We start from the raw sequence: 10,948 nt of genomic DNA, 5'->3' as shown, positions 1-10,948 counted from the left end.
CCCGGGGCTTTTCCTGTATGGCTGATCAGAACATCTGAGCTCTGACTGCTGTCCAGAGTGTCAACAGAGTGGTGCAGTGTGGGATAGCTCCCGGAGCTACTAAGTTCGATTTGCATCCACACCTAGCCTAATTCGACATAGCCATGTCGAATTTAGCGCTACTCCCCTCGTCGGGGTGGAGTACTGAATTCGAACTAAAGAGCCCTCTAGGTCGAATTAAATGGCTTCCTGGTGTGGACGGGTGCGCGGTTAATTCGAATTAACGCCGCTAAATTCGAATTAAAGTCCTAGTGTAGACCAGGCCTAAGCTATTTGTGTAAGAAAGGATGCAGGTGAGGCTGTCATTCTTGTAACTTTTAGCCCCGTGGTTAGGGCGCTCATCTAGGTTCAATTCCCTCCTCTGCCTGACAGAGAGAAATGACTCGAACAAGGGTCTCCCACTTCTCAGCAAAGTGCCCTGGGCTATGGAATATTTTGATGTAGGCTTTCATCTGTCTCTCCTGTTGAAGCTGTTCCACTTTGGATAGTTACTCAGTCCTGGGCAGAATGACTCTAAAGCCTACAGGTTAGGGCACTCACTTGGGAGGTGGATGATCCAGGGTCCAGTCCCTCTGCTCTAGTGACTCTTAATTATTTGCAGTGCCTAAATCTGAGACTTAAAAACTGAAACCTCTTTGGGGATCTGGGCCAGAGATACTAGGGCATAGATCCTCAAAGGTATTTAGGCACTTAACTCTCATTGATTTCAATGTCTGTTAGTTGCCTAGATATCTTTGAGGATCTGGATCTAAGTGATGGGCCCAAGGCCACACAGAACAATTATGACAGAACAAGGAACTAAAGCCAGGTCCCCGGAGGCCCAAGGTAGTGGTCTAACAACTCAACTATCCTCCCTCTCTTAGTAGTTGGATCACTACAGAATGACATTTGAAAAATGTAAGACATGGTCCAATTGACTTTAAAATAATATTTACGTTGGGTTTTGAGCTAGAGATGGCTGGAAAAAATCAACTTTTCCCCTATAGAAAATGTTTGATATTTTGATGAAAAACTGAAAACCAAAATAGCAAAGAGTCCTGTGGCACCTTATAGACTAACAGATGTTTTGGAGCATGAGCTTTCGTGGGTGAATACCCACTTTGTCTACATGCATCCGATGAAGTGAGTATTCACCCACGAAAGCTCATGCTCCAAAACGTCTGTTAGTCTATAAGGTGCCACAGGACTCTTTGCTGCTTTTACAGATCCAGACTAACACGGCTACCCCTCTGATACATGAAAACCAAAATGTTTTTGCTAGAATCCAAATTATTCTGATTCAGAAATGCTGCTGAGGTGCCTCATGATCTCCTTTTCAGACTGTGCTCCCTGCTTAGACAACATCTTTCACAATGCGTCATGGTCTACCCTTAAGGTGAGGAGAGGAAGTTTCATCATGAGAGCCCGATCATGGTGCATCATGGGAGATTAAGTCTGACAGGGGAGCATGGCCCATGAAATGGGAATGGGAACACGAAGAAACTAAATTATAACTCCTGTGAAGCACCAAGTCAGGATATCCAAGTTTGAAATATTTTGGGTATTGGTTTAAATATGTCTGTGGTTGGATGATTTTTTTTTTTATAACAAAATTGCGTTTATGGCAGAAAGCAGATACTTTTTACAAAAAACTTTGTTTTGTTGAAAACCAATTTTCCATCAACATTCAGTTTGTCAACAAGTTGTATTATTTCTAATTCTGAGGTGGGAAGGAAAGTTAAGTGAATAACCGTAGTGTCCTTCATGGGGGAGAAGAAATAGGACTCAGATGTAGTGACTACAAAGGGGATTACTTATTCAATGTACTGAATGCACACACAGAGACAGGACTTCTGTACAGCTCTCTGGCTCCCGGGCTAACTAAACATAGCCTCCCTGAGGCCTGGCCTGGACTCTCTGGTCTTGGAACGGATGGCTGATTACACTATAGTCATGCCAGTGAGATTTTCATTCAGTTCATAGTGGTTCGTGTCACTCAGTTATATCTAATTACAGGAGTGATGAGAAGAAACATAGATATTACATAAAATAGTATTAAGAAAATAAAACCCAAACACCTGCGAGTGTAACCATGAGTTCGGGATCCCAGCCAAAATTCAAATGCTGCAGCTTGAATAAAATAAAATAAAATATCAATCAGTAATAGAGTAATTGAGGACTGAATTCTATTTACGTTACCTGCCCATGACTTGACTGTTTCTCAGCAAACCAACTGTGATTAATTTGTACAAAGTTCAATGTTGGCATTACCTATGACCCTGTACAATTCCACATTTTAGAAACTTAAGTTACACAAGAAGAGTGATCCATTAAAAGGCTATTTGTCATACAGTAGTGAAGACTATTAGATTTAAATATGGACGGTAGCCCTTTCCCAGTTCCTACATTTATGACAGGTAGATGTATAGAAGCTGCAGCCCTATAATTAAAGGGAAGAGACAATAACTACATACTTTTATATGGCTAAATTAGCGGACATAATAATTTGTTTCATCCTGGGGTTAGAAATGCTCTTGAACATAGATAAAATCTCACTTCTACAAATGTACATTTGTAGTAGGGTTTCTTTAAATGAGAAAGGTCTCACACAAAGTGCTTTTTACAACCAGTATATGCACAATTCTGGGGTCTGAAAATTGCACCTGTCCTGCAGAAATTCTGAGTTGATCAGTGGACTTCACCCGAGAGCCCAAGTGCAAGCTGCAGGACTGTTCAGGGATCATTCACCCACCACTGAGTGCAGCCATCACTGGAGTGGAATACAGCTGTCTTCATCAATGACTTTACGTAACATTTTTCAGAATCAGCGTGAGGAATAACTTTCCAAATGAAACGGAAGTGGGTGTTTTAGTGAACCAGGATGTAATCATGAGGAACAGTGTAAGAATTCCATAAACCTTTTAACAGTCATCTCAGCCAATTCCATTTTTCTACAGGATGGATGTGTTTTAAGATTCCAGGTAACAAATGCAGAAGCCACCCCTGCTGCTTGAACATAATGGATCAGACCCTGGTCTACAGTCAGGACAGCCTTTTATTGCTCCCTTGCTGCAAAATGGCACTAAAGCTCGCCACAGCAGAATCTCTGCTGTGCAGAGTGATCCTGGGGTGTTGTGGCACCACCACTGTAACTCTTAAACCAGCCCCATTCCTTCTACCAGGGGTGGTGGCGTGGCTGGGAATTCCTGTGCTATCCCCAGCTGTAGTAATGGCCTCTATGGCCACTGTCAGTCAGTGTAGGAATGGCCCCAGGATTGGAGGAGCATAAAGGTATTAGAATTGGAAAAGGTGCAGAGAAGGGCAACAAAAACTATTAGGGGTACAGAACAGCTGCCATACGAGGAGAGATTAAAAAGACTAAAACTGTTCAGCTTAGAAAAGAGACAACTAAGGGAGGATAAAATAGTGGTCTAACCAGTCATGACTGGTGTGGAGAAAGTGAATAGGGAAGTATTATTTACTCCGTCACAAAACACAAAAAGCAGGGGTCACCTGCTGAAATGAATAGGCAGCAGGTTTAAAACAAACAAAACTAAGTATTTTGCACAACGCAGTCAGCCTGTGGAACTCGTTGCGAGGGGATGTTGTGAAGGCCAAAAGTATAACTGGGTTGAGAAAGGAGTTAGATAAGTTCATGGAGGATAGGTCCATCAATGGCAAATAGCCAAGATGGTTAGGGATGCAACCCCATGCTCTGAGTGTCCCTAAAACTCCAACAGCCAGATGCTGGGAATGGGCAACAGGGGATGGATCACTCAAAATTGCCCTATTCTCTTCGTTCCTTCTGAAGCATCTGGCACTGGCCACTGTCAGAGGCAGAATATTGGGCTAGATGAACCATTGGCCTGGCCCAATGTGGCCATTCTTATGTAGCTTAAGATCATCTTTGGATCCTCTTCCCAGCTGCACTGAGCACTTCCTGGGGGCAGTGGAGTATCTGTCCCAATATCTTACACCTTTCCAAGCTGACCCTGAACCTGCATGTTGAGACCTCTCCTTCAGCATATTGCAGCAAGCCCATCATTAAACAGCTTTCCCATTAACTAGACCGGAAATCAAGCAACACAAAAAACAAAGGAGAACAACATTCAAAAAGAGAGAGGAGAACAAACAGGTGGTAGAAACCTGACCTTTCTCCATGAGGTCAAATAGCTTTATTGTGATTAAACACTACAATACAGTATATGTCCATAAAAAAACTCTATAGTGTATATAAATTATTCCTTCCATTCAGCAATTCTTTTTTTGTTTTTTCAAATTTCCATTACAGCTTTGGTACAATGTGATTTTATTATATATTTTTTTAAATACTTTTAGCTTCACAAACTCAACACAAAGTACAAAACTAATCCGAATCAGGGATATTACAATCTACACAGTGGTGTTCAGTGGTAGGAAAAAATCTTACCTCAATGAATTCATGTCACTAGCTAAGCTATAAAGGCATACCTAGCAGACATGACAAAATATGCACCATTAACCAGCAAACATCTTTTTAATTTAAGTTTTTTTACAGAATTCCAGCAGCAATCACTTGAGCACTGTCAATACTTATGTCCCCAACTGATTATCCTGTTGTGCTCCTCTTCATTTGAAGGCCATGAGTTATTTGTCAAATAATGCACCGCTATCCTTGTATATCCACACTAAGCCGCAGTATCAGTACTTGATCTGCCACCCTGGATTGTTAATACTTGCACAGTTTGTCCTGCAGCTGGCAGTGATAACTGGAACGTTATTGGAGGGGCAGTGTGGGGCAATCAACCTTAAGTTGTTCTGTGGGGTGGGAGGTATGACATTACAGTAAACAGGCATTCCAGTGGCTGTAATTGTTCCTTGACCTGATTGATTAGGTAGCATGATTGGTTGTTGATATGATTGTTGTGGCAGTCCTTGAGAACCCTGCGTCATTGGCACCTAGAAGACAGTATATGAAAAACAAATTGGTAAATTAGATCCAAATGAATTAAAGTATCCCCAGTGTATTCCGAATTGCCCATTCCCTTTTATTTTGATTTGCATGTTCAGTGTGTTTTACAGGGCATATCACTTTCTTCTGTTCAGAACTATCACAAAATCTACTGTTGATTAGCCATGGGTTGAGGAAGAAGCACTGGTCCACCAAGTTCATTTTGTACTGCTTATGCCAGGGGTGGACAACCTGAGCCTGAGAAGGAGCTAGAATTTACCAGTGTAGCTTGCCAAAGAGCCACAGTAATACGGCAGCAGCCCCCCATCCACCCCCGCCACTCCCAGTGCCTCCCACCCACTGGCACCCCCACAGATCAGTGCTCCCCCTCCCTCCCTGCACCTCCCGATCAGCTGTTTTGTGGCATGCAGGAGGCGGGGGGGGGGGAGGAGGAGCAAGGGCATGGCAGGCTCAGGGGAGGGGGCAGAAAGGGGTAGAGTGGGGGGCAGGGCCTGTGGCAGAGTCAGGGGTTGAGCAGTGAGCACACCTGGCACATTAGAAAGTTGGCGCCTGTAGCTCCAGCCCCGGAGTCGGTGCTTATTCAAAGAGCCGCATATTAACTTCTGAAGAGCCGCATGTGGCTCTGGAGCCACAGATCGGCCACCCCTGGTTCATGCAGCATAAAATGAACGTAAAGCTGCTGGAAAATCTCTGCTGACGTAAAGCTGGTGGTCCCCGGGACTTTTACATCAGTGGTGCAAGTTTGCAGCTTTAACTTATGCCAGGGCTGGCCAGTTGCAAATCAGTTCTCCCTCTCCTCTGTTCTTGAGCAGAGCTGGAGAGTATTGGAGAATCAAGACCACAAACTATTTTGTTTCTGTTGAGACAAAATCTCATCTGTTGAGTTTTGTGTTTGTAAAACCAGATGTGATTCTAAACGAACTTCTGTTCTGTTTGCACATGGAGAAAAGGTTTTGGTGACACGTCTCATCCTTGTACTGGGAAAAACAAGGGTGTTATGAATCCTCTTCCTATTTTATCTAAGTTCAGGTGGGAGGCTAAAAGGAGGAAGGTTTTTTTCAATGGGGTTTTCACCCCACACTTGCCCTGCACAGGTTAATGTGGACTAAGAAAGGGGCCAATTAACGAGACAGGCCATAGTTGAAGGGAATCAGTGGCTTAAGTAATCTCCTGACTGAATACTGAGGGCACCCAGCCGAGGAGGAATGAGGTGGGCTGGCTTTATAAAGGCAGGAAGTTGGCCCCTGGGAATTAGTCTGCAGTCACTTTCTGGGTGAAGGATTTGGGGGCTACAGAGCCAAAGTAGGTTACAGTTACTCCCTGGGAGGAGGGAGTTTGGGGGCTGGCAAACCCAGAGAATTGGGGGAGCCAGAAGGTTAGGAAAGACTCTGGGAAAAGGCAATAATGGCCAGAATGGAACAGACCTTGGCTGCAAACTCAAGGATCCCCGACCTGAAACCTGGAGTAGAGGGTGGGCCTGGGCTCCCCTACCTGCCACTGAGGAAGTGTATGGGAAGACTGCCTGAGCCCGTTCATAGAGATGAGACTTTGATGACACGTGACCTAAGTTCCCTCTAAACTGTGCGGCACAGACGCTCAGGGTAGCAGTGGGGAGAGATGCCTCTCCCCAAGCTCTGGACCTGCTGCGGTGTCACTCCCCTGGCCACGACCCGGCCCAGCTCAGCTGCCCCTCCCCCGAACCTGCCGTGGCTGGGAGATCGGCGTCTTTCCATGGCCGGGGGACAGGTGCCCCTCCCCGGCTCCAACCCAGCCCGGCCAAGGTGCTGCTGTGGGAAGAGAGAGCTGGGGGGGTCCTCTCCCACTGTAGCCCCAGAGAGTCCCACTGCACCCCAAGCCCCTCATTACCAGCCCCACCCCAGAGCCCACACCCCCAGCAGAAGCCCTCAGCCCCCTGCACACCAATCCTCTGCCCCAGCCCTGAGCATCTCATCCCCGGCCCCACTCCAGAGCCCACGCCCCCACCTGGAGCCTGTACCCCCTGCACCCAGCCCTCTGCCCCAGCCCCACCCCAGAGCCCTCACCCCCCTGCACCCCAACCCTCTGCTCCAGCCCTGAGCCCCCTCCCACACTCCAAACCTCTCGGCCCCACCTATGTGCAGAATGAATTTTGTTATGTGCACCGATATGGAGGTGATGTGTGACACATCATCTCCATATTGGTGCACATAACAAAATTCATTCCACACATGGGTGGGAAAAATTAGAGGGCAGACTGCATGTGACTTGGGCGGAGGGCTGAGCCGTGAACACAAATCATCTTGCCTCGATGTGAGCCAGGAAATGAAGGCAGAGTGTGTGGTGAGAGGCAGAAAGGAGGTGTCGGACCTGGAATCAGCTAATCCCTGGAGTGACCAGGAGGAAGTGTACTAGCTGTGAGCAGACCCCATGACATGTTGATAAAAGGTTCCTATGTTAGGCCCATTTCTATTACCATTGTATTGTGTAACTATAATTTGAATGGGTTAAAGATACTGGCCGAGATTTTCAAAGCCGCCTCACTATGTAGGCTATAACACAGATTGATCACCTACTAATATGCGACATTGTCAGATCCTAGCTGGACCAAAATTTTCCAGGATCAGTGCGTGCAAAGGATCCACATAGGCTACACTCAGTGGTGAGCTGCAGCTGGTTCACACCGGTTCGCGAGAACCGGTTGTTAAATTTAGAAGCCCGTTTAGAACCGGTTGTTCCTGGAGGGACAACTAGTTCCAAAAGGGCTTTTAAATTTAACAAAAGCTCTAGCAGCTCCCTGCCCTTCCCCCGGCCCCAGCTCACCTTACTCTGCCTCCTCTTCTGAAGCTCCTCCGGCTTCTCCTCCCCCTCCCCAGCTTCCTGCGAATCAGCTGTTCGTGCGGGAAGCCTGGGAGGGCTGAGAAGGCTTCCACCAGGTGAACTGGGGCCAGGGGGTGGGGGCGCCAGCGAGAGGAGGGCTCCAGGCGCCGCGCCGCCCGGCCAGGTCGCGGCCGGACCCTGGGGCCGGGCAGCGTGGCTCCTGCCCCCCGGGTCCAGCTGCGACCTCACCAGGCAGCGCGGCGTGGCTCCTGCCCGGCCCCGGTCCGTCCATCCGGCGGCGCGGCTCCTGCCCCGGCCCCGTCCAGGCGGCGCGGCTCCTGCCCCGGCCCCAGCACCGATGTTGGCTGGGTGGCTCCGGTCCCAGCCCCACTCCAGCTGGGCCCCCACCTCCAGGCAGCGCGGTAAGGGGGCAGGGAGCAGGTGTTGGAAGAGGGCAGGGGAGTTGGGGGGGTGGATTAGTGTCAGAGCGGTCAGAGGGCAGGGAACAGGGGACTGAACGGGGGCAAGGGTCCTGGGGGCAGTCAGGAAGGAGCAGGGGTTGGATGGGGGGGGGGCGGCAGTTAGGGGTAGGGATTCCAGGGACAGTCAGGGGACAGAGAGAAGGGGTGGTTGGATGGGGTAGGGGTCCCGGGGTGCCATCAGGAATGAGAGAAGGGGTTGGATGGGGTGGCAAGGGGCAGTCAGGGGACAGGGAAGGGGAGTGGATAGGGCACGGGTCCCGGGGTGGGGGGCTGTCAAGGAACATGGGGGGGTTGGATGGGGCAGAAGTCCCCGGGGGGGGGCATGACCCCCTCATGGGGTGAGGAGAAGGGAACCGGTTGTTAATATTTTGGCAGCTCATCACTGGCTACACTTATATTATCTCACACGTCTGTCTTTAACCCAAGCACAGGGTCATTTACCCACAAACCTGGGGCTAAAGGACAGAAAAACAATTTCTACCAAACACTCATTCCCCTCCTCCTCTCCCGCCCTCCTAATTTCCAGCAGACTTATCCTTACACTTTAGGCAATAGGAACAGACTATGGGAAAGATGAGAGGCCTCGCAACCACCACATGCTTTTAAAATGAATTAATCTTCCTTTGGTTTTCTAAGAACTAGTGGAAAATAGAAGCATAGGCCCTCTCATCACCACACAGGCTCTCGTGGTACTTCAGTCAATCTAGCTGAAGCTGAGAGTCAAGAAATCTGTTTAAAATCAAGTTACTGCCTTTCTTCTCAAAGTCTAACAACCATAATTCCATATGGCTAGTCTGTCTACCAGTACATATAGCGTAAAGTCTGTTTGACTCTGGGACAGTGTCCCCTTGTGAAGTGGAAGGAGCCTCCGCAGACATAGGTGCTGGAATGAAAGGTGCTGCCGCAACCCCTGGCTTGGAGTGGATTCCATGATGTACAGGGTTTACAGTTTGGTTCAATGGTTCTCAGCACCTCTCCTATATAAAATGTCTCCGCATCCCTCTCCACAGATGAGTAATTTAAAACTGGATTAGACAAAGGACTCGTATGCATTGTAGGGAACAATCTTGCATTGGCCTAGGGATGAAGAAAACAATTTCTCTCATGTTCTCTCTCACTTTCTAATTCCAGCTCCTCAGGGAAGGAACCAAATTTTCCTTTATATCCAATGCAGTGCTGACCAGTTCAACCATAATTAATATAATGATCACATCAGTGTAGTCTAATGTAGAATGAAAACGGAAGTACAAGGGAGGTTAAAGATAGCATGTAGTGTGCACTAGATTTGAGTCAGACATGTGCATAACGAGGCCTGAAGCCAGAAATAGGCAGAGAAATACTTTTAAAAGACTAAAGCAAGACAGGTCACCCTCCATGACATGACATTATCATTTACTGTAAGTATATATTTTCAAAGAGAGAAATTAAGTACAGCTTGTCAGTACCTGATAAGACGACATGGCTGGATACTGAACCATCATGCCTTGCACCTGATTTCCCTGCTGATTATTCATCAGGTTCTGACTTTGGGGAGGTTGCTGCATTCCCATGAGTCCTTGGAACCCTTGTTGCTGATTAGTCAAGACAGGCTGATAACCTGGAAGAAACAATCATTTTCACTTGGCTATGAATCATCATTCATGGAGGCAAAACTTAAAGCCCTGTTTTAAAAAACTGGTTATCCCATCACATGTCCTGTGCAATCTCATCCCCTTTGAGAGAACCACTACCAGACATAAAAATCTAGGTGAATATAATGCTCAGGAATGGAGGCGAATTGACAGTTCTGGAAGGTAAAGTACTGTAGTTAGACACAGAACAGGGGCATCATGAGCAATGACAGTGTGAGTTTCCATACACTGTCCAGCTAATGTTCTTCAATCCTGAGCCACAGACATCCCGAAGGGACACTTAGCTGAAACCCCAGTATTTGACATAAGAACCTGAACAGATATGAGTTTTTAATGACTTTTGGCCACTTGGAGTTAAATCCTAGACCCACTGAATTCAATAGAAAAAAATCCCATTGACTTAAAGGGAGCCAGGATTTCACCTTTAGTTTCTAATCACAAAGTCCTCACTCAGGCAACATTGCCACTGAAGTTAATGGAAGTTTTTGCCTAAATAAGGACAGTGGTTTGTGCTCTTGTCCTGGCTCCTAAACAATGTGAAAGGCTCCTTGTTGTGTTACCTATTCCATGAGCCATCAAGTCTCTAACAAAGTGTGAAGATACTAGCAGAAGTGAGAACGGGAAAACAATTTTTATCACTACACACACACATCTCTGCTTCCTTATGAGGTTTATCACTATAAGGTTGCCTCTAATTTATGGCTAGTGCATGCTGATGCTCATATTTTGCCCTAGTGACTTATTCAGTGCCTAGGAAAGAGAATTTTCGAATAATTTCAAGACAGGCACTATCTGGGGTTCTTCACTGTGCTCCAGTGTAAATAAAGCCAAGGTACAACTGACCAAGAAAGGCAGAATAAAGAGAGGAAAAATGACTTCTGCTTCCAGTTACTATCAGCTTTGCATGCAAAGCCACCACAATGCGACAGGTCTGAAAATTTCGATTGGGACTGCTCCTTTTGTAATGTGCTGTCCCTTTATGGGTAAGCGAGTGGGGCTGAGAGCTCTGCAGTGAGTAGCAGCATGGAAAGGAGGGAAGGAAGAGAACTAGCTGTGACCAGTGGCAGTCT

At 47.1% G+C, this 10,948-nt stretch overlaps 1 protein-coding gene across 10 annotated transcripts in view; it reads right to left on the bottom strand.

Moving 5' to 3' along the window:
- Positions 1-4,215: 4,215 nt before the first annotated feature.
- Positions 4,216-10,948, bottom strand: part of ARPP21 (cAMP regulated phosphoprotein 21) — a 265,503-nt gene continuing 258,770 nt past the window's right edge. For 9 of the 10 annotated variants that reach the window (XM_039524292.1, XM_039524287.1, XM_039524285.1 and 6 more), the window contains 2 exons: positions 9,693-9,844; positions 4,217-4,956 (listed from right to left, as the gene is read on the bottom strand). In XM_039524292.1, the coding sequence (XP_039380226.1) occupies positions 4,699-4,956; positions 9,693-9,844 (410 nt within the window). In that variant the 3' untranslated portion in view covers positions 4,217-4,698. Of the gene's footprint in view, positions 4,957-9,692; positions 9,845-10,948 lie in introns of all 10 variants that reach the window. The other variant, XM_039524293.1, reaches the window with a different exon arrangement.

Source organism: Mauremys reevesii, linkage group 2 (assembly GCF_016161935.1).
Source record: "Mauremys reevesii isolate NIE-2019 linkage group 2, ASM1616193v1, whole genome shotgun sequence".
Taxonomy (NCBI): Eukaryota; Metazoa; Chordata; order Testudines; family Geoemydidae; genus Mauremys; species Mauremys reevesii.
This window is presented reverse-complemented; position numbering and strand designations above follow the sequence as displayed.